Consider the following 27,706-nt stretch of genomic DNA (forward strand, 5'->3'; position numbering starts at 1 on the left):
ATCATGATATTGGTATGTTTGAGAAGTAAAATGAATAAAGAAATAGTACAAACAAAACTGAGTATTTTGCATGATTATTATGAAGGTTGTTTTGCGAAAGAAATGATTAAATGCGTGAAAAATGAAGGTCTGATCTGTGACATGAACCATCAACTAGTTTTGTACCTCACTACAAGAATCGTTTAAAATGTCCAAGGACTGCTATTTTTGTTATGTGTGTTTGGTTTAAGTGTACTTGACAGTTGAAATGTTATTTTGTCCACAGAATTGTTTTTTTAAACGAAATTAATCGCTTGAAAGTTTGCCATCACTGTCGTAACATATGTTTCCGCACGCGTGCAACAGCAACAAGTCCTAAATTTGAACTTTAGAATTTGCATATTCATTTTCAACACGATCTTGACATGAAAGGGCATAGAAAATCGCTAAGCTAAATGTTATTTAAGTATTATTTTCTCAAAATTGCATCTGCAAACTAAGTTGAAAGTTGCGCAATATGACATGCTTCTTCAAAATTCCGTTACGATGGTGAACGGTTTTGCAAATAATGTTCAGAGTTTTGAAGAAAGATTAGAACTATTTTGCGCGTAGTGACTTAGAGGTGCGGGTGACTACGCATGCGCAGTTACAGAGAGAAATAGTTCAGCTTCCAGCAGCGAAGACAGATTTCGAGAATGTTTCCGAAGTCTGTGATTTTGTTACGACAGTGATCAACACCCAAGGTTCTTAAGAAAAGGTGAGTTTTTGCTGCTATGATATTCTATGAAGTGAAAAATTAGGCTACACATTTGTTAATAATAGTTTTTCTTTCGATTTCACGTAGTCAAAACTTGACTAAATGTTTTAACATAGAGGGGGAATCGAAACGAGGGTCGTGGTGTATGTGTGTGTGTGTGTCTGTTTGTCTGTGCGTGTGTGTGTGTAGAGCGATTCAGACTAAACTACTTGACCGATCTTTATGAAATTTGACATGAGAGTTCCTGGGTATGATATCCCCGGACATTTTTTTCTTTTTTTCGACAAATACTTTTGATGACGTCATATCCGGCTTTTTGTAAAAGTTGAGGCGGCACTGTCACACCCTCATTTTTCAATTAAATTGATTGAAATTTGTGTAAAGCAATCTTCGACGAAGGCCGGACTTCGGTATTGCATTTCAGCTTGGTGGCTTAAAAATTAATTAATGACTTTGGCCATTAAAAATCTGAAAATTGTAATAATTTTTTTTTTTATATAAAACGATCCACATTTACGTTCATCTTATTTTACATCATTTCCTGATTCCAAAAACATATAAATATGTTATATTTGGATTAAAAACAAGCTCTCAAAATTAAAAATATAAAAAATTATGATCAAAATTAAATTTCCGAAATCCATTTAAAGGAACGGTAAGTGTCAATGTTTTCTTTAATTGTAAAAGTTGTATGTTCAATGGAATGGTAAGTCTGAACAAAATAATTACTTTATTTTGTTTTTAGCCAGTGAATGTGGATGCATCAAAATCTTGATAGACATTAAACAAATTCATGTTAGTGAAACTAGTACACATATTGCATCAATCTTTAGTTGAAATCGCAGGTACTTGCATGTTTCAGGTGCAAGAGATTCGACCTGATGAACTGGTGGTAACGTTCCTTCGAAGGAAACCGGAGGGGAACTACTATTGCTTTCCAGGGATCGATGATATTTCCTTAGTCCCTACATCTGATGCAACCATGATTCGTGACCCCACCTTCAATGCCAGGGGGCATTATTTCTTTTAAAATAAATTAATTAACTGCAAGTGGCAACTGTTCTATATGTAACCAATGCCTTTGGTTTATTGTCTCAACAATTGAATGAACCACTTTTGAACATTTGCATTCTTCATGTCAAACCTTATAATACATGTCTGGTTGTTCGTTTCCGAGTTACGTGGGTGATGAACTTTTCATTAATGTTTCTCTTTTTTGGGGCCAAGTTTGCTTGATTTTGTCCAGCTTTTTTTCTTTCTCTTCCTGTTTTAGTGTTTGGCATTTTACCTAAGAAGAATCTGGTTGCAAAATCAGCTTCATTTAGTAAAGTTTGTGGGAAAAAGCATAACCGTTTCTTTGTTACAAAAGTGATGTTTCCATGTTACATCGGTGACCATTTTGCATTCTTTTGGGATAACTTTCTAACATTTTGTCTTAGAGCAACAAATCTTTGTATATATGCTATTGTGAAGGTTAAATGTCAATAAGACTGAATGAATGCCATGTATCAACATGTTCTGATCAGGATATCATGAATTAATTTTCATTTTTGTATTGAAATTTTGACGAATGCATGTAACTTTGAAAAAAACATTATTTTGTTGTTTGCATGTAGTCATTTCATATTGAACTCTATAATGGCTTGTGATTCAACAATAATAACTGAATAAAAGTCGTTTTCAGCCTTATAAATGCAGTTTTTTTGTCTTTTATTTTTTCCATGTTACACGGGTGATTTTGCACACATGGTCCAAATAATGCTCAATATATGGCAAACTAAAGGCAATGTTATATTTTTTCTTGTTTAAACTGAAAAGGTACACCCTGAGAAGTGTGTAAATAGTATTATCAAAGTTTTCTGGGAAGATTTTACTTTTGGTGATAATGTCACAAACAGAGGACGAGATTCTGAGACGCACCCATATGTGTATACCGGCTTACATTCTTCTCGTCCTCTTTGTCTGCCGCAAGTCCTCTTTTGCCACAAAACGCTACAAGCAGGGCACAGATGAAAAATAGCGACACGTGCATTTTGCAGCCGAACTTCATGACGCGCGCGTAAAAGGGGAATCCCCGGGAGTTCCCATTGCTTGAGAAAATTATATATATACAAATGAAAATGTAACGAAACGCGAAAATGTGGCAGTTTGTCAGTAGGCTTGATATCTATCACTCGTATCATAGGAGTATTTGAAGTGTCTTCCACAAGCAGCGAAAGTGCAGAAATGGCTATTTTGACCCATTTGACCAGATAGTACTGGCCAACCAGGTAGTACTGTAACATACGTGAGTTCAACAAAGAGAACCCCAGACTTAGGTTTGCTCTACCCTGGGATTGACATACAGCTCTCTGTACAACCGCGAAGGATAAGAAAAAAGATATCAGGGCGCTTTTTTCCCTCACGATTACTTTAATCACGTGGAAAACATGTTAGGGTTTAATCTAAATAGACCTAATAATTTGAGCACGAGCACAGTTTTCCTGTCACAGTTCGGTAACACCCTCCTTTGTTAATACTGTGTTGGTATTTGAATCCGTTGCTTCTATTGTTCCTTATGCGTTACATTTAAGTGAGCAAGGTCACACTCGGTGACTCAGTGCAAAAGTTTTATGTCGTAACCAGGAACAAATATAAACTGCGGTTAGGATAGTTAAACCCTTTATTTCCCAAATGAATATATCAACACTCGATAGATCTAACAGTTCAAGTAGTAAAACAGTCAAATTGTGGTGTAAACAATCATATATCTTTAGGTCAATGAGACCAGAACTCTTTTTTCAATGCACTCGAACATTCATTTTTCGATGAAACTTGTGTGAGTTTTTCCTCGACAGGATTTGTTAGCGTCCGTGGTTAAATCATTCTACAAGATGTGTCCGAAAGCAATAATTTGTAGTGTCGCATTTAAAATAGACAGACGCTCTGTTTGTGAAATAACATTGTAACCAAATAAAAGAGAAGGAACGGTACGTGCTTGAGCCTGGAGTTTTCGGCCTACAAAACAACTTTGACGGCTTTTAATATTACCTGAATGACAATCCTTGTGTTCACAGGACGTAACGCCTCTACCATGGCAAGCCCGAACAGTCAGACAACCTCCAGCAACTGGCGACAGATCGTGTCGTCACTATACCCGGACGCCTTTTCCCGGACATACTGCCTACCTCCGGTCCATTTTAACAAGGTGCCCTACGTTAGGGATACGGTGCCCGGTACTGGTCACTCTGCGCTTGTGCTGCGCCGGCCATCTGGTGCCTGCCCCCCTGTCCACAATGTTCCCTCGGTCACTCAGCGGTCAGTCCCGCCAATACCGCACGGCCTGTGGAGCCAGGAGTCACAGCCACAAGCCGTACCAACCCGCGTGAGTGAGAGCGATTTTACCGATGACTTTGCCCAGAACCACGTGATGCTCAACCTGCAAGAACTGGCCAGCAGTCGTCACGAGGTCATGTTCATCCTGTCTCAGTTCAGTTTCGGTGACTACCTCAACCAGCCTGCGTACTCCGCGGCTGCTGCACAGCTCCCACGACCGTCGCAACTCGACACGAAGCAAACCAAGTATTCTGACGGTGAGGTCGACTTTTTGTTGATCCACCGCCAGCACGGCATTCTGATCGGAGAGCTCAAGTCTGTGGGAAGTAGTCAGGCTGGCGTTAACAAGACACAAGCGCAGGCCGATGCTGACGTGGCCAAAAGGGTCCAGAGGGCCGTCAAACAGCTGGACAGGTCGGAGACAGTGGTGACGCACCTTGTAAATGACGTTGCTCCTGGTCTCACTGTGAGGAAAACTCTCTTCCTGCCTAACGTCAGCACTTCCCAGCTGCTACAGGTCTTGTGCAACAATCCACAACTGAACCAGGTACAAGATTGAGAGAGACGGGGGCGGGAGGGGGGGGGAGAGAGAGAGAGAGAGAGAGAGAGAGAGAGAGAGAGAGAAAAAGAGAGAGAAAGAGAGAATGAGAGAAAGAGAGAGAAAGAAAGAAAATAACAAAGAGTAAAAAGTAATGGGAGAGACACAGAGTAAAATGAGAACAAAATGGTCTCAATTATACTCGAGTGCCCCCCATATAAACCTCATATAACTCCTGCTGAAGTTATTATAAACCAAACTGCACATAGTAACACAGAACAAACTCGTCCATTTTGCAGGCGGTGTGTCAGAGCCTAGGTGCAGCCAATACAACCGAGGCGATTCAGCTGTGCTGCTGCTCTGACCAGCTGTCCGACCCTGCATCGTACTGGCACGTGACACCCGCCGTGTTATCACAGCTGAGCACCTGGTGGCAACACAGGATGGCCTGTACTGTGGACGCTCGACTCACCGATCAACTTTACCTTGACATTGTGGCGAGGTGAGGAAGGTATATTGTGTTGTCAGTATTGTCAGAATGCCACCAGATTTGTGTGGTTTTTTTTAGTTTGTTTCTGTGTTTTTGTGTGTATGGATGTGGTTGTTTTTTTGCTGTTTCTTAAAATCTGCTAACCTTTTCATGATCAGAATTGATTTCTTCACGATCACCGTCATTGACCCCTAACCATGAAAACGTTCTCATAATTGCAAGGTTTGTTGGACCGGCGAGCACGGTGGCTGTTCACTCTTACACCAAGGTACGAGTGGAGGTGCGGACTGCAGGACAGGCGCTGGCGGAACTGGGGCAGAGGTTGGCACTTCTGGTTCTGACCCTCCAACAAGTCGATCTCATGAACAGAGACCCACCACGAGTCTGCATCACAGGACCACCAGGAACAGGTTTGAATGCTTTTCAACACAACAAGAGATACAGCTTCGAGAAAATACCTAAACATACTGAATTTGATCCAAACAAGCTATACGACAAATAAATGCTCGCTCAGACGCCCATGTCTTGTAAGTTATTTGATTTAGAAAATTTATATTTGGCACTATTATTACTTTAAATATTAACATCGTATCTGACTTGTTAGGAATATTTTGAGAGAAATAAAATGGACCCACGCAGAAAATTGACTCGCATTACTTTCGGCAAACGTAACCTATACCGGTACACTCTCAACCGTTTCAAGGATCGTCTCTTTTCTAATAACAATAATTATGAACAAATAAAACACAAATACGAAAAAATAACGAGCAAAAATTACATCCAGCTAAAATCAAGTTTCGACGTCGACTGGGGAAGAAACATCTATTCCCACGGTAGAGTCAGTTTTCGTCGGCAGCTAACCAAGTGTGTTTTGGAAAGTTCAAACCTCGCTCTCCGCTCTCTTTAAAACATTCAGTCATTACTTGATTGAATTTGTTTAAAGCCAGCAAAGCAAGCAAATTATACGCTGCACTGAAGATAGTGGAGAGATTCATACCTTGTTGCCATGGACTATAGGCATTCTCAAAAGTTCACCACAGGTTTATTTCTATTTCAACAGGGAAGACGGTGCTGCTTGTGCTGCAGGGTATTCGATGGCTGCTACAGGGGCACGACGTGCAGGTGGTTTCAACAGATTACGACAGTCGCGCCATCAGCGGAATGATAGCAGAGCAGCTGCGGCTGTCGCTTAGTGCGGACCCGACCTCTTCCCAGACATCAGGCACCGTCTCTTTCCTCCAGTATGATTTTGACAACAGGGAAGAAGATGCAGACCAGGCCATCACAGACCTACAGAAGCGTGTCAAAAACGCAAGCCTGTATGTCTTGCTCGACGAGGCCTTCTTTAGCAGGTATGATTATTTATAAACCACCACACAATTATTGTGATTGATAAAACCCGTTTGTAAACTAGGCCTTTTTAGTGCCGTTGTGTGGATGTGGCAAGCAGATCGAGAACAACAATTCCGAAATGACACACAATAACAAAACAATCGAGGATCGAAATGATGGAACGATTGGCGCAAAAGCCTGGTGGTCAAGACGTTTGCACACACAATACCAACTGAGTACGCACGGAAAAGATCATGTCATCCATGTCATGTTCATCCTTGGCAACAAGCAAACACACATGGCTCAAACAAAATCTTCTTTTCCAGTGAGAGGCACGCCACAGGACTACAGCACAAAACGTTCGTGTCACGACTGATCCAACGAGTTGTCAACCTCCACCTGTGGGTCACGTGCGTGCATCACACCGAGGTACCACCAGCACTGCAGCAAGAGGTGTTCACATTCCCCCTCCGCTCTGCGCCAGCCGTCTTACGCGAAATCCAGTCTGCCGTTGGCAAGTCCAAAATCCAAGTTCACGAGTACAGCGACAGCAGCGTCCCTGCCCCTGGGGACGGGCTGGGCGTGATACGGCTGAGTCACCATGGCAACTCTCACACAGGTCGCTGGCCAGTGGATTGCGTACAGTGTGGACAGAATATTGCCACCGAACTGCGCAGTCTTGGTGTAGGTACGTTGTGTCGGTGGTAGTGCTGTTGTTGACGATGATGGTGGTGGTACTGCTTCTGGCGATGATCATGTAGAAGATTAAATATCAAAGAACAGATTTTTTTTTTTTTTTTTTTTTTTTTTTTGGGGGGGGGGGGGGGGGGGGGGTTGGGCTTGTGTGTGTGAGCATTGTGTTTCATTTTGGTAAAGGCAAGCTTTCCCTTCACAGCAGACATATGTTATAACAGCTCGTATTCCTTCTTACAAAAGTCGAAGAGGGAAGATTGACATAGTTTTTATTACCAAAAGATGTGGGTTGACATCATGATATTCTTAATAGCTCAGTTCGTATATATATATATAACCCCAGGTGATTTTCTAACAGTATATAGATGAATATCTGTCGTGTGGCGCCTCGCCTTAATTTAAATCATTGCAATCAACAACGAGCACTTTAACAAAATAAATGGTATTTTCTTCGCAGGGAGCAGCAGCACGAGCAACCCCGCACCACTGGGCTACCGTGACGTCTTCGTACTCAGCAGAAGCTGGGCACTGCAGGATGACGTCACCGATGACGCAGGCAACGTGACGTCAGTAGCTAGTCCCGTGGTGCTTGGTCTTCGCGCCGCGGGCATACCGGTGTTGGTGCTAGGAAATCCAGAGGGGGCGAGGTGGGAGTGGAATGTGCATGACGTGGCGGTGGCAGCAAGTGACCACGTGACGGTGGCAGAGTACGACTATGTGTCAGGAATGGAGCGGCGTGTGGTGGTGATGCTGCAAGCCAGAACCGACGAGGACGACGAAGACGGTCTGAGTGACGAAGAGGTGGATGTTATGGACAGGCTGTACGCTGTGTCACGCTGTACCACGCAGCTCATCATGGTGAACGTGCCTCCTGACACCCACGACACAGCAACCAGCGCCACGGCCAACCTCCAAGTCACCACCTAGAGCACTTCATACACTACTAACACAGGATTAACCACTTTCGCGGTTTCCTCCACTACCACCAATGCCGCGGCGACAATCCCCGTCGCAATCATTCCCACCTCCACCTTCATTACCACACCTACATCCGCCACAATCGCAGCCACCATTCTCCCCACCTTCAACAAAAGCAGGAATCTAACTGACACCACCGCCACCACTGACGCTTGTTGCACCCGTACCACCACAGGTACCACTGCTGCCGCCGCTGACACGAACACATACAGCACAACTTCAACAACTGCCGTCAATCCCCCGCAACTACAACCACCTAGACAACAAGCAGTCATACACCCTACCCACATTATCCCTACCCCCACTACCATAACAACTACTCCTGCAAAAACTGGCACAACCATCAACGCGACCATAACTAACGCCAACATCACACATGCCACGTCGATTAACACTGTTGCGATTGTATCCACCACCACCACCACCACCACCAACCAAGCAACCACAACTACGGACGACATTCGCCCACAGCCTCTTTTAGGCGATAGCCATCATCCGCCCACAACCGCCAACATCAGCGCTTCAGTGTTTTCTGGCATTAACTCCACTGACACCCCAAAACCAACACCCCACCCACTGATTGTTTTATCATCTCTAACACCATCTTTGCTACGGCCATCCTTACCAACACCATGTTACGAAAACAATGTCATTCATCCCATCGTCACCAACGTTACGAGCCTAACCGCTGCCACAACACACACTTACTACCGACTCAACTATAACTCCAACCTCGTCACAGGATCTTTGAATCGAACTGTCATTTCTGCCATTATCTGGAATCATTCAATATCATCACCCCGACGACACTAGGGCCGAGTTGCACGAACCTAAAGTGTGTGCTACCCAAACGGAACATAACAAACGGCGGTGTCTGATTCGTTGAAAACATATCACATCTCAATGTCAACCAATCGAACACCACGACTGGCTCCCACCCGGTTGGTCACTTTCTCGTGCACCTCGGCCCAGCACTTTCACTTCAACGAAGACTAAAGATCTCAGTAACAACTGTCAACAGTGCCTATTGGGCTATTATATAGTTTGACTTTCTCCGCACTGATGATGTTCAGCATGGACTGTAGTCAAAGCAACCTCACCATTTGGAGGTTGATAGCTTATTAAAAAAAAATCAGCGAATGACGTGAACAAAATGTACGTGTTCTGCGCATAAAAGTCAACGTTTGATTTTCCATCCTGATGTGTAGTATTGGAAAGTGTATGCACTACTTTTGCAGTGCGCAAGTCATATAAACAAGGCAATTTTGGGTCATGAAATGTTGTTGTGGTTGTTGTTCGATTTGATTGACCCATGACTTCAAATAAATACTTATTTGGGACAATGTGTTTGTCTGTATAGTAATTATTTATGTACTGTGCACACACACACACACACACACACACACACACACACACACACACACACACACACACACACACACACAATAAAACACACAATTATTGCAACACCTTTTACATTTAATTCCCGTGTTATTTCATTCAAACTGTCCATGCCAGATAAGGCACTCTACGTGGCTAACTTGAACACTTTTCGGATCAAAGATATCTTCTACAGGAGTAAGGTGACCGCTCTTCAAATAGATGTGCCCCCAAAATCGACCTGACAAAAAAATAAAGTACTCGAGGAAAACTAAGAATAGGCAGTTTTATATCAAAAACTACGGGGAGAAAGAAAATTGAAACAGGCCTACCCACCGACCCTGATCATGTTGACAATGTCATGGAATACAAACGTGTGTCATGTGTGTGATACTTCTCAGACAGACTCTTGCTTATTTGTTGTGTTCTTTTTACATTTCGTCAAGATCTTACAGACTGGGAATCAACGATTTTGCTTGTACCTTACCTTTTTTTGTACGTAGTTAAAATTCGGGTTCCTTCATTTCTTTTGCGGTACTTATTTGTGACATCTGTGTACCCGATACAGGTACTTCTGATTTGTTTGTCTTAAAACGTAACAACTCCTTGACATCTATTCTAAACTTCGTTCCTGTCAGGCAGTACAAGTAAAAGTTGACTGCACTATTGCTGTACCACAGCATGTTCAGAAACTCATAGGCAAAGTAATTTATTTCTTTTTCAATAGCGTCGAGTTCAGAATATGTTCTGGCATAAGGTGCAATTATGAAATACAGAGACATAGGGGCAGACAGTACACAGAATGTCCCAGACACAAGAATGAGAGTTACTGTCAAAGATGACACGTTCTTAGTACGAGAGCTAAGCTGTTCAGACTGGCTGGATGCAAGCGTAATTATGGGGGCGAGGACGCCCCCATTCTATACGGATAGTTTCGAGGTTGACCATGGGCAGCGCCATTTTGTTGTGAAATACGTCATCAGTTTGTGTACACAGGAAGTTGTGACATCCGTCACCCTATGGGAGGGGTGACGTCAAAATTGTTCATCTGTAGAAAGTTGTGAAATCCGTCACCCTATGGGAGGGGTGACGTCAAAATTGGTCATCACAGAGTTTGTGTAACACAGGAAGTTGTGAAATACGTCACCCTATGGGAGGGGTGACGTCAAAATTGTTCAACAAAAACATGGTATGTCGCAATGTGCAGGGTCAACTGCAACAAACTCAAACCGAGCCATTCATACCTAGCTGTATTTGAGTGACTTATATACCCGACATTTTTATTTCTTATTTTTAGCACAGGTGTAGGAAAAATCATGAACCAAAATGTTATTTATTTTCTAATTTAACATTTTTTTTACAAATATGACCATGGTCTTTTAAACATACAGTGACATTAAACATTGTTATGTTAAAAAAAAGAAAAAAGAAAAAAAGCTTTTGTGCACAAATCAGAAAATACATTGTACATTTTACCTACAGGCCAAACCGTGAGTGTCTGTGGCAAAGCCCGACCCAGGAAATTGCACTGATTTTATATTTAGATCAGAGAGAAATTGTCAAGAACAGGCGCTTGCATTTGGATGTGTCCAATGATAGTAGGTTTGGTTGTGATCAATCAGAATAATGTAGGAATAAAAATGTATGACAGTTTAGTATGATGACATGTAATTCACATATGCTGAAATATGATATTATACATCATGTAATATTATTATGGCTGTTGCCATGACCATGAAACCCAACAAAGGTTTAATGTAATGTAATTCAAAATACCAAAACCGAGCACCTATTAATCTCGTCTTTGCGCGTGAAGATTGAGGCCGTCTGCCAGTAGCGGTTAGGTCATACAGTGGAACCCCTCTCTAGCGACCTTTAAAATGTTGACAAAAATCGGTCCTTGTGGAGGAGGGTCCTTACAGAGGGAGGGGGCGGAGTCAGGGGGCCACAAAGAAAGTCAGATTTAAAAAAAAAAGAAAACAGAGAAGTTTGAGTTGCTGACGACCGTTCTCTCTGAAAGCAAACTGCTTCGATTTCATGTTTGTCCTTGGTGTCCACCAGTTCTGGTGCATGTACTACCCTGGCCAAGTTTCCTCTCAAGACATCAAAGAGACCGCCCCAGTATACTCTACAGCCTCTGGGCGAACCACCTCTCATAGCTAAAACTGGGTCAATGACCCCTGGGAAGAAGGTCAGTGTCTGTAGAGGTTACACGCCGAGTCTCAGTGATTATCAAAAATAATGGTCGAAGTTAGCGGATCATGAAAAATGCGAGCTTTAGCGAGCTTTTTCATGACCGCGAACTGAGACCATTATTTTTGATAATCACTGAGACGAGGTGTGTAACCTCTTTATTCCTCCTTTCTTCAGTTATTCAAAGAAAAGAGGAGTTTTTTTGCGAAAGTTTGATCGAATCCTATTCTCTCAACCAGTCAACCTGCGCAGGCGATCGATTAATGCGCGGTTGTATAGTTCCGTGCAAATCATTCCATTCTGTTAACACTTCTTGTCAGTTTTCCTATTTTAGGCTAAAATCAAGTACACAGATATGCTGTTATTCTGCTGTGGCGGCAAAGGCAGATATTGTGTGTTCTGTATATGTTTTGGTATCGCTTAGGGTAATGTTTTTTTCGTCAAATGGGACTAGCAGACGAACTTTTGCACCCGTGTTCCAACGTTAAAAACTGTATGAAGTTCAGTTTTCCGGGGAAAATAGTGTATGAAACCCCTTTATGTTGTTTAAATTGATGAGATGTGTGCATTTGGTTGCGTGTGATCTGTTTATTAAATGAAATATTGTTGAAAACTGACCGTCGGATTGCAGTCTGTTGTCGAAGGAACTGAGTGAAAAGAAGGGGAACTACTCTTGTCGCTAGACAAAGTATGAGTTACTTGCCTTGGGAAATTGCTTGTGATGAACGGCTTGAGCCACGGCAGATGAGATTCAGAAAACAACCGAACTCATGGATTTTATATGGAGATTCATGTGTTCAGGCCTGTAGTTGTTAATTTAAATGCGGTATGTTTGTATTGTTTGCTCCAGAGATGTATACTTCGTACATTAGAGCGTTCTGAACTTTTCAGTCGCAAAAAGTAGTACCGAAACAGAACAACCTCTCAACCCATTGCACTATCGAGGATTCAGGCTGTTGCTGGGTCGTTATTTGTTTGGTTGCTGGGTCATTATCGAAAAATAACTACCCCTACAAGTTTACAGAGGTAAAGAAGCAGAGGGGGGAATAAATAAAAATTTTACTCCTAGGCCTGCGGCCAGGGGGGGGGGGGGGGGGGGGGGGGGAGTATACCGGTACCATTTGAGAATCAGACCAAATGAGAATTGAACCATTTGAGAACATCCTTTTTTTTCAATCACTACATCGAAGGCCTGCGGCCCGGGGTTCACATGGGTTGGTTTGTTTGTTTGTTTCAAACCCACACCCATATACACACATTTCCCATTTAAACCATTTGTCGGCCCCCTGTCGATATTTATCGACTAAGTTCCTTGTACGAGCTCTGCGGACAGAGTCCGAGACTTTCCACACAAGGACCGAGTTAGACACAATGAGAATAGCCAAGGGAAGTAAGGAGAACATAAGTGTGTCTATCCACGGCCAGATTTTAGCCAAGAAAAACTTGTATTCCTCTGGATTTTGGTTATTAAGGCAAATCATGACTGTACTATTCGCTTTTGGCACAAGTACCTTACCGTAGAAAAAATGGGAACTAATTAGAAATGTCGAAATTGTCATTCCAGCAATGTAGAATTTAGCTTTGTCTCTACTTTGTGCGGCCAAATAACAGATACAGCCCGTTGAACGGTCATTGCAACAATTATCCAAGCAGAGAAAATACCCACTGTGTATAGAAATACCATACAAGACGTGCACAATTCCGTGTGTTTGCCAGACAAAGAAACCGTGAACACATGTTCAACCCAAAGTACAAAGAGTCCAGCGTAAAGCAGACACGTGTCTGACACAGCCAATGCCCTGAAAAAAAGACGCAAGGATGAGGCCGATCGGTGTCTTCCAAAAAGCAAAATGATCATGACGTTGCCAAAAGTTCCAAGCGTCAATATTACAGGTGGGGCAATTGTGAGTAGTTGATTTGTTGCTGTACGAATGGAATTCGCTGTGAGGTCGACTTCCTGGAAAGCCAAATCCTGAATATCACCTGATGAACTTTCCATCGAGGGCAACGTAGAACTGTTTTGCTCCATGATAAAGGAAAGTCTGAACTGAGATAAATGCTTGCACACAACGAATTGTTCAATCAATGTACGTTTGTTTTTTGTTGTTAATGTTGTTGTGGTCGGTATTGTTGTTGATGTTGTTGTTGTTCTCGTTGTTGTTGATGTTCTTGTTGTCAAGGCTCTTTCTCTTTGTTCAGTTGATTAAAACGATTACACCAAAAGCACAAAGTTAATGTCTTTTACTCATTGCACTCGCCGTATGAACACCTTCTTCTCGATTGTTGCACTGTTTTTGGTGATTTTATATTAACGTGAAAAAGACGATTGATTCACAATGTAACAAATGTAGAGGCATATACTTCCCAACAAAAGACAAGACAGAAGGTCCCTGCGATTGTTATGCGCAGCAATTGAAGATTGGCGGGTTGCACTGTAGATGGTGCTTCTTGTCTTCAAGTACCTGCAGACATACATTAATTGCGCTTTATGAATGTTTGATAAATACCATCAACACACAGACACACGCACACACACACGCACACCCAGCTAGCAAGCTTTCGTCGGCCGACTGACGATTTCAGTCGGGTGACGTCGTCATATGTCGTGTGTCGTCGTCCGTTGTCGCGCCGATACCGTTTCGACTGTGTGTAAAACTCGGCAAATGTACGTAATAAACCCCGACATCGACCCGACGCAATGTTGCTGTCGATAAAAATATGCAGAGTTACGGGAGATAACAAATTTATGATCATTATTTTAACATTTGTTACGTCCCCTGTTCAAGCGTCGGTCCAGCAACGGCGTGACATTATCAGACTGACCATGCAAATGCGAAACTAAATTATTCATATTTGTTGACTTTTTCACATAGGAGTAGGATAATTAATTGTATTGAATATTTCAAGTAAATGATGGCGTATTTTTAAAATGTAAAACTCATGGTTTGAGCTCATGCTGTATTTGATTGCAAATATACAAATAAGAGTTTTACATTTTAAAAATACGCCATCATTTACTTGAAATATTCAAATAGCTTTCCTTACAGTAAACAAGATTGAGTGTGAAAAGGGGGGGTGGAGTACATACTGCTGAATCTGTAGCTGTAAGTGTGGTTTGCACTGTTACACTTGGGGGGGTGGGGGGGGGGTGTACATACTGATGTATATGTAGCTGTAGGTGTGACGTGTATTGCATTGTAACACTTGGGGGGGGGGGTGTACATACTGATCTATCTGTAGCTGGTGGTGTGTTTTGCACTGTTACACACTTGGGGGGGGGGGGGGGGTGTACATGTATACTAACTGCTGAAACTGTAGCTGTATGTGTTTTGCACAGACACTGGGGGGGGGGGGGGGGGGGGGAGGGGGTTGTACATACTGCTGAATCTGTAACTGTAGGTGTGTTTTGTACTGTTACACTGGGGGGGGGGGGGGGGGTTGTACATACTGATGTAACTGTAGCTGTAGCTGTAGGCGTGTTATGTACTGTTACAGAAGGGGGGGGGGGGGGGGGGGGTTGAACATACTGCTGTTTTTGTAGCTGTAGGTGTGTTTTGCACACAGGGGGGGGTTGGGGTGGAGTGTTGTATGTTTTGTACTGTTACAGTGGTGGCAGCGGGGGGAGGGGGGGTGTACATAATTCTGAATCTGTAGCTGTAAATGAGTTTTGTACTGTTACAGTGGGGGCGATAAGCATGGTAAAGCGCTTCGAGTTTCGGAGCACTATATAATTGTTCTATTATTATAATGATGATAAAGTGGCCAAGATTGACATGAAAAAGCTTTTCTGTGTGTGTGTGTTGTGTGTGTGTGTGTGTGTGTGTGTGAGAGATATAGTGTTTAGCCAGCAGGTGATATATAATACCTTAAACATGTAATTATTTACGCACCTAATGTTGTGTGGCGATTCACAAATATGTATAAAATCTACTATTATGATATTAAAGTATACCATTGTATTGAGTTGTAGTGTAACTTCTTGTAATTTAGTGTGCATGTGTGTGTGTCTCTCTCTCTCTCTCTCTCTCTCTCTCTCTCTCTCTCTCTCTCTCTCTCTCTCTCTCTCTCAGCCTTTTTTTTCCTTTTCAACATAAGGAGAGAGGAAGAGAGTGCACTGTTTTGTTGGCACCTGTTTGGGTCTGTGTGCGTAAGTGTGTGTGTGTGTGTGTGTGTTTGTGTGTGTGTTTGTGTGTGTGCGTGTGGGTGTAAGTGTGTTTGCGTGTGTGTGGTTGTGTGCGTGTATGTGTGCGTGAGAGAGATAGCGAGAGAGAGAAAGAGGTAATGATAGAAAGAGAGAAGATAGAGAGAGAGAGAGAGAGAGAGAGAGAGAGAGAGAGAGAGAGAGAGAGAGAGAGAGAGAGAGAGAGAGAGAGAGAGAGAGAGAGAGAGAGAGAGAGAGAGAGAGAGAGAGACGGACGATTGGTCTTTCGCTGGGGTATGCAGTGCCTTGGCAATGCACATCTACTTAATTTTTTGTTTGTTTGTCGACTGGACAGTCTAATACTGCTCATGGTTAACTTCCGTTAAGACTCACCAATTAATCATGTGAGTCAAAAAGTGGGGATTTTGCCTTGTAATGTTGTGTGATGTGTGCAAAGTTGGGGGGAAGGGGGGGGGGGGGAGAGGAGGTTAAACAAGCTATCCCTGATGCTTATCACTTTGTGGTATGATTGATCAGTTGTGTATTGTGATGTGTGCAGAGTGGGGAAGGGGGGGCCGGGGGGGGGGGGGGAGGGGGGCAGGTGGAAGAAGAGCAGGTACACAACTTAGGCCTACTCCCGCTGTTCATCACTGAGTCGTATGATTGATGTAAACAGCGCTGGTAACTTGTGTACATCCTCCTCTCCCCCCCCCCCCCCCCCCCCCCCCTTTCTTTTTTAGCACTGCGTATCGGGCCTACACATCTTAGAGAAAAGGAGGTTAAACAAGTTACCCCCACTGTTCATCACTGTGTTGTATGATCGATTGATGTGTCGTGTTGTTTGATGTGTTCAGAGGAGGGGGGGGGGGGGGGGAGAAGAGAAGGTACTTAAGATACCCCAACTGTTTCTTACTGTGTCGTATGATTTGTTTGTTGTGATGTGTGCAGAATGGGAGGGGAAAAAAAGGAGGTACTTAATTTACCATCACAGCTGATCATTGTGTCGTATGATTGATGTGTGTTGTGTTGTGTGATAGGTGCAGAGTTGTTGGGGGGGGGGGGGGGGTAGGTGGGGGAGGAAGAAGAGAAGGCACACAAGTTACCTCCACAGTTGATCACTGTGTCAAATGATTGATGTGATGTGTTGTGTTTTGTGTGCAGAGTGAAGGGAGGGGGGGGGGGGGGAGGGTAGGAGGAAAGGAGGTTCACAAGTTACCCCCACTGTTCATCACTGTGTCGTATGATGAATGTGTTTTGTGTTGTGTGATGTGTGCAGAGTGGGGGGGGGGGGGGGTGGGGGGAGGAAGAAGAGGAGGTGGGTCACTCTCCTAGAAACTGGTCAGTCGGGACAGCGTACAAAAACATTTAAATAAACAACTAAATAATTACTTTCCTTTATTTTTATGTGTTTTGTTGTCTTCAGTGTTATTTGGAGCAACAGTGTGAACAAGAACTAAAGCGTTTGTAAATTCTGTGATTTGCTTTGCACTGCAGAAGCTCTGAAACCGCCACTTTTTTTCATTCGAAAGTGTGACATGCTGTCTCTGCGCATACACCTGCCTCAAATTTACCCATTTGATAACACATTTTTCTACAATTGTTGCAAATTCCTGTGTATGAATTTAATTTCACCCGCCCGATGCGCCCCAACGATCTTTCGATAATAACTTGGTTGCATTTGACCATGTACAAACAATCGTCTCGCACGTCACGCCTGGTGTCCTATTTGTAGCTTCCACGCCATGCCCAAACATAACTTGTGAACACTGTTTCAGCGGATGGATAATTCTACTCTGATATAGTAAAATATTCGAGGTCGTTAATCGCGATTGAATGAGATTCAAGTTGAGTCTGTAAAACAAGTTTAATGAGATTTTCTGATAGAGCTGCAAGTGGTGTCCGAAAATTTGCGATACGTGTGAGCACATTGCATAACTATTTTCTGGCAAACGTGCGATCTTTCAACCCATTCGCGCGTGAATATAAGGGAGGCCCTGCGGGGGTTACACGGTGTAAACGTGTTTTTGTACAATCGAGCACGCGGTTAGACGCAGGAAAACGTTGTTGTTGCGGGGTCCACGCCAAAGTTGACGACAGACGTGCGAGACGGCACATGTAATAACAACCTTTGAGGTAAGTTTGAGCTTTACGACGGCTCTATTTTTACTATTTAGCGTGTAGAACTTAAACCATTAATATGATTTGTTCATGTTTACAAACTGAATTCGAAAAAAAATATGCCTTTCTGTCAGAAAAACACAACCAAGTGGCAAATTCATGGGGAGAGTAGATCTGGGTACAGTCCGACGTAAAAAGAAGTTTTCGTTTTTTATGATTGTTTTGCGCCTCTTGTTAGTTTATTATCTATTTTTTTAAATGAAGATTAGATCATGTGGTTCAGGTTCATTTGTTTTGTTGAGAATCTCAAGAAATAGCGTTTGAATCTCTCATCATAGCCAGCGCTGTCTCGTTCGTATAGCAGACGCCATTGGTGCTTTCCGCATGCGGTGTCAGCGATGCGTGCGGGACAGAAACTGGCATTTTCATTCGCACTGGAGCAGATTTTACACAGCGTGTAGTCATTTTTGTTTCTTTGTGTTACGAGGATGTGTTCTTGTTTCCAATGTGTGTATCTTGGGATCTTGACGGTTGTAACATGCACTCTCTCGTACGTAACAAGACAGCGCAATTTTGATCGTCTGGGTACGTGTATTACGGAACGCCAGACGTTGTCACATTCACAGGACTGAACAAATCGAGATGATCACAAAACCACAGCCTCTATTGCCCATTATTCTCCGACCGAACAGCCATAAGAACTTTTCCCCAAAAAGATGCGCATTGCGGTGATTGAAGTCATTTGTTGCATTTTCCTTGTCTCGCACGTACCCCGGACTTCCCATCCAGGCACATGAAACGCGTAATAATGTTTGGTTCTAAATATTGCTGCTTTTAACATTTTTTACCGAGGTAACATATAATGGTTTCTTCAGTTTGGGTTTTTATGTGATATTTAAAAAAACATTACATTTGAAAAGTAGCAGGTGTGGCTCATTTCTGTCTCGCACATATCCTTGACACCACATGGTGGTTATCACCGTTATGCTCTCCATTTTTTTGGTTTTAATTAGGTTCTGAGATTTGTTGATACAATTTCACCTTGAACATTGATAATAGTATCACCAGATTCTTTTTATGAAAGAAAATTTTCAATATAACTCTAAAAGTGCATGTTTGACATATTTTTGTCTCGCGCATATATCCTGGACATCACATAATAATGTTTACTGTATTAGTTTTGTGCATGTTTCCTTTGAGTGTTGTTGATTCTCTTGAAATTTCTCTTTGGGAACTCTTAAATGGATTTTCAGATACTTTTCAAGATGAAATATACTCATTATGATGTATTTTTGTCTCGCATATATCCTAGACACCACATAGTGATTTCTGTTCTTCATTTTGAAACAAAAACCAGTGTTGGTGATTCTTGTAATGTTATATTGAGGAAATAATGTTTTTCCAGGTGCTTTAAAATGGTTTTGTAATTGAAAATTATCAAGTTGTTAATGTTAATGCTTTAGTCTCGAACATATCCCATATGGTTGCGGCAGTCATATCTCTTGTCAATGTCAAACTTTGGGTTGTCTAGTAACTCAAATTTATCTTATTTGTCAGTGTGAGCAAGATGGAAGTGAATGACCTAGGTGAGCCCTCGACTGGCCTGAGGAAAAGTTCGCGGCTCGCCTCCAGAGTGGCACAAGCACGAGCAGATGATGACTTGACAGCACCACCTCCAAAGTTGAAGAAAAAGGCAAAAACTCCCAGTGAGCGGAACAAGTCATATCGAGCAGGAATTCTTTCAGACCCAGTCAAGGCTGCTGAATATCGTGAGCGAAACAGACTCCGAAGCCAGGAGTATCGTGCAAGCTTGACTGCAGAGCAGCACAAGAAGGCTAATGAGGGTGCTCAGATGAGGAATGCCAACTATCGCCAGAGGAAGAAAGAAGAGAAAGCTTCCAAGCCTTGTATCAGTACCCGACAGTCACAGAAAGCAGATGCTGAGAGGCGACAACGGCAAACTAAATACAAGCAAAAGTATCGAGAGAATTTGTCCCACCAAAAAAAGACTGCGATCAATGCGAAGAGGAGGCTGAAGAGGCAAGCAGAAAAGGAGGCGAACCAGCAGTCCAGCCAGTCAGCAGGGATACAAAGACCCATTCCACCCCCTTCCACTCCCTCCCCTATGTCCCAAGACAAAAGAACCACCGAGGCTAAACGAAAAGCTCTTCAAAGGGCCAGAAAATCCTTACCAACAATCCCAGAGCATTATGCTGCCACCCTTGAGGACCTGCATTCGCATGCGTCGCCTAGAAAGAAAGCTGCGCTGGAGCGACGAGGCATGTCCACTGACCACTCAAAGGTGGGCCATTTTCTTGTCCAGGCAGCCAGCAGTCTCTCAAGCAAGAAAAACATGGCCAGCAGGACGGCTCGTCAGTTTGTTTTGGAGGTGTACGAAAAATATGGGTCCTTTTCGAAGAGGAGCAGAGTTTTGCACATGAACCGGAAGACTGTTGCACGCCACAGCAAGCCGAAGCAACCCAGCAAGAGGGAGGAGAAGACGAAGCAGAGTAAGGCAGAAATTGAAGCTTTTTTTGTCGATTCTGCAGCCCACCTCCCCGACAAGAAACTTGTCAGCAAGAAGACTGGCGAGGCCAAGGCACAGCTGCGCAAACCCATTGCGATGTGCCACAAAGAATATCGAGACAAGGGAGGAAAGTCATCATTTTCTCAATTTGCTAAGTGTCGGCCAAAAAACATCAGGAAAATGGGCCACGCAAATCTTAACCAGTGCCTGTGTGAATACTGTGAAAATGTGAGTCTAAAAATCAAGGCCATCAACAACATCCACGGTGAACACCCATACATCAAGCACGTTTACCATGCAGTTGCCCTCACAACCTGTGCTAATGGGCGCAAGGCCTGTGCCTACAGGCAATGTGGCAATTGCGACATAAACAAGTTGGAGGAGCACTTGGCCCCATTGAAGAACCACCGTGGCCAGGTGTCTTGGCACAGGTGGACGTCAAAGAAAGTGAGTGTGGGTGGCCAGGAGGTCAACAGGAAGGTGCTGGAGACCAGAAGAGGCGGGGCGACAGACCTTCTGCAAGAGCTGTGCCAGGAAGTTGCATTTCTGAGTGAGCACCTCTTCCGGGCAGATTGGCAGAATCGCCAATTTCAAGACATGAAATGCATGCGCCCATTTCCAAGCAGTCGTCTCGTCGTGGTGATGGACTTTGCAGAAAATTATACCTGCACTTACCAGCAGGAGGTGCAGTCGGCACACTGGCATCATAACAGCGTGACCATCCACCCCATCTCAACCTACAGAGCGTGCCCACACCGTGATGAAGGAATGGTCAATGAATCTCTTATATTCATATCGAATGACATGAGACATGATCATCATGCGGTGCACGTCTTCATCCAAAAAACACTGCAGCACATATCTACTGGGCAAACATTTGACCATGTAATTCAGTGGTCCGATGGCTGCGGTGCACAATATAAAAGCAAGGGACCCTTTGCAGATGTTGCTAGGAGCGAGAAGGAGTTCGGTGTGCCCATTGACCGAAACTTTTTTGGGTCGAGACATGGCAAGTCTCCGTGTGATGGTGAGGCTGCTGTAGTTAAGTCCTTTGTCTACCGGGCAGTCGTCGCCAGTGATGGCACCCTGATTATCAGCAATGCCAGAGAGTTTTTTGAATTTTGTAACGATTCATCTCTGCGGATCGAGCCGGGGCCCACATGCTGCCACTTTCAGCGATCTTTCTTCTGGGTGCCAACTGAGGACATCACACGGGACAGGCCACACACCATGATGAAGACAGTTAAAGGAAAAGTCCAAGGTTTAGGGTCACTTTTGATATGTTGACCCTCTTAATTCATCAACCACAAATGCGTGTGTAAAAATGAACACAGAAATCCAAAAAGTATACTTTGACTCGTTTTTGGTTGTTCTGAATCGTTCCATCGCGCGCGCAGTCTTGGCTCATGACCTTGTGCACATACGTGTGCTACGTCACGAGCCTTGAACAACAAACATGGCCGGCTCAAGCAGTGAGGAAGACAAGTGGAATACGGACCGGTTTTCAGCCAGCCTGAGGTTTTAGCGTGCCCGTTTGAGCCTCTTCGTCGTCAAAATGCTGGCGAGGCCACAAGGAACTGCATGAAACAGAGCCAGCATAAGCGGCAATACGAAATGGTATGTGATTCTCTTTGTTGTGATGTTGACACACTAGTCCGTAGTCGCTACCTCTTGCATGCTAGATCGAAGTCAGGTGTGTTTTTCACAGATCAGTTGATGTGCTTCCACAGATCTGTAAGCATGTAAAGATTATGGATTTATGCTATTATTTCAGGCATCTGGTGTTGTTTATTTTCCTATCTTTAATCAAGGATTTTGTCCTTGAACTGCCCAGTTTAGAATAAAAAAATGCTTCCACAGTGATGTTCACACGCGACTATCCTTATTTTCTCTTGGAATTCTGAGTAATTCTTCAGTCACACAACGAAACATGTAGACAGCAAGTTAACATTGCGCAAAGCCTGTTTCTTGCGGAAAAAACTGCAATTATCCTGGTATTTTTATTTGCGACAGTAAGACACTACATGACATCGACACCACTAAACAGTGAAACGTTTTTGAAATGGCGGTGGGCTGCTTTCATGTGCTAATACTAATAGTGATCCTGACATTTTTCTTGCAAAACGGTCAAAGGGAAGTAATAAATGAATTTAGTTTTTTAAACGAGAACACGTGATTTCCGATCTCAAACTAGATCTGAAATCATAAGATTTTCTGAGCAGTGGAGAAACGCTGATGGCGTGATATCGCAAGCCGTTTTGGAAGCAAATAAGCACTGTCAGAAACACGATTACAGCAGTTCAAACTTTTTGATCATTGATTTTTAGGAGTACGCAATATCGGACAGTCACACTACAAAAAGACAATGCGTTAGTGCATAGATCGGTATTCTCAAACGTCACGAACAGACAGTACGTTGCTACTATATATTTTACTGTATTAACAAAACCCCTCAGTCCCATTAAAAATGTGTGGTGTGTGCCGAAAAGCAACCATATGAGATTCAGTCAGTGGGACCCTGAATCTACCTGGGGTTAAATCGGGTTATTGACTCTCATTGCATGAATTTTTAAACTGAATATATGTACTACTGTTCGTGTTGTTTTTGTGATCCACTGCAATTTCTGTGTAGATCTATACCTTAGAATCTCAAGGTAATTTTTGAACGGGGCATACAGATGATACATTTTGCCATGATCACAGAGTGATACGTGTATTTTGCTTATCAGGTGTCAGTGCAGAAACTCCAAGAGGGAACGAAATTCAAATATCTGGAAAACCTGGATGAGGAGATAGACAGCCTAACAGCACATCCTCCTATGTTTGCTCGGACATCTACTACCTTCAAACTGCATACTATGCGTACACACAGGAATATGGACGACTCAACATTGATCAAAATGGGTAAGTAACACAACACAAACAGATGATTTCCATTATGATAGATTTATTTATCTGAAAGTAAAATTGACAACAATGTACAATTTGTTTTCAAATACGAAAATATCACATTGGGTTAACAAAAAAATAAAAACACCATCATATATCATTAAAACTATTCTTTATTTCTAAACACATACATATCAGCATAGTTTATTCATGTAAACATCCTCATTTCGGTTCCCAGTCTATCTGAAATCAAGGTAAGATATGCCAGAAAGAATAGCGATCACACAGTGCTTCAGCGTGAATTTGAAAACCTGCTCTATGTCACATAGACACAGCGTGTCTTATGATTCTATCCGCCCTCTCCAAACAAACACGTACACGTTTTCTCTGGTACGAATGTCTTAAAAGCTGAAACTAAGCTGTTGTTTTATTCTGTCTTGCTTTGCAGGAAATACAGGCACGTCGCTTACCCATAACAGGCAGCTGGTGCGCTAGCGAGTGGGGTTTCTCGGCAGAAGCATCAGAGTACCATTACCAACCTGTGCAGTCAAAACAATCAGAAATACTTTCACAAACGGATGAAGAGTGGGGTTCAAACTCCCTGAGCTACAGAAGGCTGAAATATACTTTTAAAAATCGTGTGACTGTGTTGAACTAGTATCTTTGGTTGAACAGATTCCTGCATGGTTTGAAGATGATACTGGGTTGTCACGTGGTCCGGTACATGGTTCACATGCTGCAACATTTTGTTCCAGACTTTTTCCACTGTTGGTGTACTCCAGCATCAGGTAGTCAGTCCATGAGCCGGTCAGCATAGCCTGTGTCCAGTATTGTCCGTTTGCCTGTTGCCTGAAACATGGTTTTTTGACTCACATGCGAAGCAAAAGTGAGTCTATGTACTCACCCGAGTCGTCCGTCCGTCCGTCCGGAAAACTTTAACGTTGGATATTTCTTGGACACTATTCAGTCTATCAGTACCAAATTTGGCAAGATGGTGTATGATGACAAGGCCCCAAAAAACATACATAGCATCTTGACCTTGCTTCAAGGTCAAGGTCGCAGGGGCCATAAATGTTGCCTAAAAAACAGCTATTTTTCCCATTTTTCCCATTTTCTCTGAAGTTTTTGAGATTCAATACCTCACCTATATATGATATATAGGGCAAAGTAAGCCCCATCTTTTGATACCAGTTTGGTTTACCTTGCTTCAAGGTCAAGGTCACAGGAGCTCTTCAAAGTTGGATTGTATACATATTTTGAAGTGACCTTGACCCTGAACTATGGAAGATAACTGTTTCAAACTTACAAATTATGTGGGGCACATGTTATGCTTTCATCATGAGACACATTTGGTCACATATGATCAAGGTCAAGGTCACTTTGACCCTTATGAAATGTGACCAAAATAAGGTAGTGAACCACTAAAAGTGACCATATCTCATGGTAGAAAGAGCCAATAAGCACCATTGTACTTCCTATGTCTTGAATTAACAGCTTTGTGTTGCATGACCTTGGATGACCTTGACCTTGGGTCAAGGTCACATGTATTTTGGTAGGAAAAATGTGCAAAGCATGTGAGTCGTATGGGCTTTGCCCTTCTTGTTGGAAGTAACTAACGATCTATGCACACATTTGAACATGTGAATAAGAACAGAAAAAGTTTGTCAAAAGTATACATAGTTTAATTTCCATTTACTTAAAGGCCAGACTTTCTTCTCGATCATTATTGCTTCATAAAGATTCTGGAAATTAACAAACTGTTTCCCCCTATCAAGGCCTCCGAACTTTTTTTTTAAATGCAGGTCGGTTTGTTGTCATCTGTGCATTACTACCTCTTGCCACCCGTGCGGTCATTGCCACCAGGTATCTCAACAATCAAACCGTCTATACAGGCTTAAAGGCACGTCCTTTTTCAAAACAGGATTGCTCACTACACAGATCTGCGAAGACTTACATAGAAAAAAATCTCTTGACTTGAACATATACCAGGAATCAACATCCTGACTGGTTTTTGGAGCTGGATTTTTTAGGGAATGTTTTACACGTGTGGCGTTTAAGAAATTATTTCATAAAATTCTACATTCGCAAAGAGAGTACCCATACAGAGTGTTCAGTTCTGGTATTTTTCAAAACGGAAGGATGGCCATATCCCATGTAAAAGCCTGGTAAGATTTGAGATTTTGAACCCAATCGTTTACACGGGAAGGGCTGTCCATGTCTGGATGAGAAATACACTGATAACACAGAAAAAGCACGAGTTTAACCTGCATATTCACAAAACTGGTTCAGAGGCCCGGTAAAGGGAACACATGTTAGTTATTTTAAGAGAACATCACGAAGACCTAATTGTTAAATTAAAGCCTTTATGCACGAATGTACATCTTCTATGAATTATATTCTAAAACGCCACATGTGTAATTCATTCCACACACAAAATCCAGCTCCAAGAAGCAGTGAGGCTGTTGATTATTGGTATGTATTCAAGTCGAGAGATGATTTTTGACTCACATGCGAAGCAAAAGTGAGTCTATGTACTCACCCGAGTCGTCCGTCCGTCCGTCCGTCCGTCCGGAAAACTTTAACGTTGGATATTTCTTGGACACTATTCAGTCTATCAGTACCAAATTTGGCAAGATGGTGTATGATGACAAGGCCCCAAAAAACATACATAGCATCTTGACCTTGCTTCAAGGTCAAGGTCGCAGGGGCCATAAATGTTGTCTAAGAAACAGCTATTTTTCACATTTTTCCCATTTTCTCTGAAGTTTTTGAGATTTAATACCTCACCTATATATGATATATAGGGCAAAGTAAGCCCCATCTTTTGATACCAGTTTGGTTTACCTTGCTTCAAGGTCACAGGAGCTCTTCAAAGTTGGATTGTATACATATTTTGAAGTGACCTTGACCCTGAACTATGGAAGATAACTGTTTCAAACTTAAAAATTATGTGGGACACATGTTATGCTTTCATCATGAGACACATTTGGTCACATATGATCAAGGTCAAGGTCACTTTGACCCTTATAAAATGTGACCAAAATAAGGTAGTGAACCACTAAAAGTGACCATATCTCATGGTAGAAAGAGCCAATGAGCACCATTGTACTTCCTATGTCTTGAATTAACAGCTTTGTGTTGCATGACCTTGGATGACCTTGACCTTGGGTATTTTGGTAGGAAAAATGTGTAAAGCAGTTCTTAGTGTATGATGTCATTGCTAGGTTTAGCTGAAGGTCAAGGTCATGTAAAGGTCAAGCATGTGAGTCGTATGGGCTTTGCCCTTCTTGTTCCTGTGTAAACTGAGCCTTGGCAGATCTGATATAGTGAGCAAAGACCTGCATTGTTTTTAAACGTGTTCAGAGGCCTTGAAATGGTTAAACATTTTGTTTATTTCAAGTAGTCTTTATGAAGAAAAAATTAACAATAAGGAAGGCAAATGGGTTGAAATGCAAATTAGATTCGTCTTGACGAACTTGTTATGTTCTTCTTCACGTGTTACATAATGCGTACGTAGATCGCAAGATATTTTCGAAATAGTTCATAGGTAAGCAATCTGCAAACGGACAAAAATTCACAATATTTATGAAGCCAATAAATTTGACTCAAGAACAAAGCTTATGTGTTTGAGGTGATGTGCATGGGTATGAATGTTGAATGAGTCCGTCAAAGATACCCTCCATGTCGCTTTACAGTGGAACCTACCATTACAATTATACCACCTTAAATTACCTTGCTCTTTCAAATGTACTGCTTAAACTTCTTGAACATGCAACTCTTGCTGTCTACCATAAAGACTATCAGGTCAACAACATACTCGTGAATGTTTTGTTTTCAGACATGGGATTCAGAAAAAGTGATAATTAAGGAAAAAAAAAGTGGGGGTCTGGGGGCTGAAGGTTTTTAGTATTTTAGACACACAAAAATGGCCCTGAAATGCATATTTCAGCTTAATCATAGCCCCCCCCCCCCCTCCCTTTCTCTTCCTTCCCATGTTTCTCAAATTAATTTTACGCTAAGACTCAAATAAGGAGGAGAAAGAGAGAGAGAGAGAGAGAGAGAGAGAGAGAGAGAGAGAGAGAGAGAGAGAGAGGCGGGGATGGGGGGGGGGGGGGGGGGTGGTGGCGTGTGACGGTGTGGTTTCAATGTTCTTACCTTGTCGGTGCCAAACGACCCCGGTGACTGATTACACGACTGGGTTTTCAGGATAGTCAGGTGCTTGTTGCTTTTCAAGTGGCTTTTGAGGGCAGTCTTTCCATTGGAACCGTAGTTGATAACATTAACATCGTTGCACAAAGTGCACTAAGCTTTTCCCGGCAAGTTGATTTTAGCAAAAGCATCGCCAACTTTCAGTTTCACGTCTTGTGTCTTCTGGC

General features: G+C 42.7%; 1 protein-coding gene and 1 long non-coding RNA gene across 3 annotated transcripts in view; both read left to right on the plus strand.

Annotated features, from left to right (window-relative positions):
- LOC138947385 (uncharacterized) overlaps nt 1–9,723 on the plus strand; it is a 15,849-nt gene extending 6,126 nt beyond the window's left edge. For both annotated transcript variants that reach the window (XM_070318838.1, XM_070318837.1), the window contains 6 exons: nt 3,793–4,598; nt 4,889–5,091; nt 5,302–5,489; nt 6,140–6,431; nt 6,738–7,099; nt 7,562–9,723. In XM_070318838.1, the coding sequence (XP_070174939.1) occupies nt 3,793–4,598; nt 4,889–5,091; nt 5,302–5,489; nt 6,140–6,431; nt 6,738–7,099; nt 7,562–8,031 (2,321 nt within the window). In that variant the 3' untranslated portion in view covers nt 8,032–9,723. The remainder of the gene's footprint in view (nt 1–3,792; nt 4,599–4,888; nt 5,092–5,301; nt 5,490–6,139; nt 6,432–6,737; nt 7,100–7,561) is intronic.
- Nucleotides 9,724–21,683: 11,960 nt separating this feature from the next.
- On the plus strand, nt 21,684–25,893 carry LOC138947386 (uncharacterized). The gene is made up of 3 exons (XR_011449648.1): nt 21,684–22,058; nt 23,171–23,345; nt 23,779–25,893. It is a non-coding gene; the product is annotated as an uncharacterized lncRNA (long non-coding RNA).
- Nucleotides 25,894–27,706: the final 1,813 nt, after the last annotated feature.

The sequence above is a fragment of the Littorina saxatilis genome, linkage group LG14, assembly GCF_037325665.1.
Source record: "Littorina saxatilis isolate snail1 linkage group LG14, US_GU_Lsax_2.0, whole genome shotgun sequence".
Taxonomy (NCBI): Eukaryota; Metazoa; Mollusca; class Gastropoda; order Littorinimorpha; family Littorinidae; genus Littorina; species Littorina saxatilis.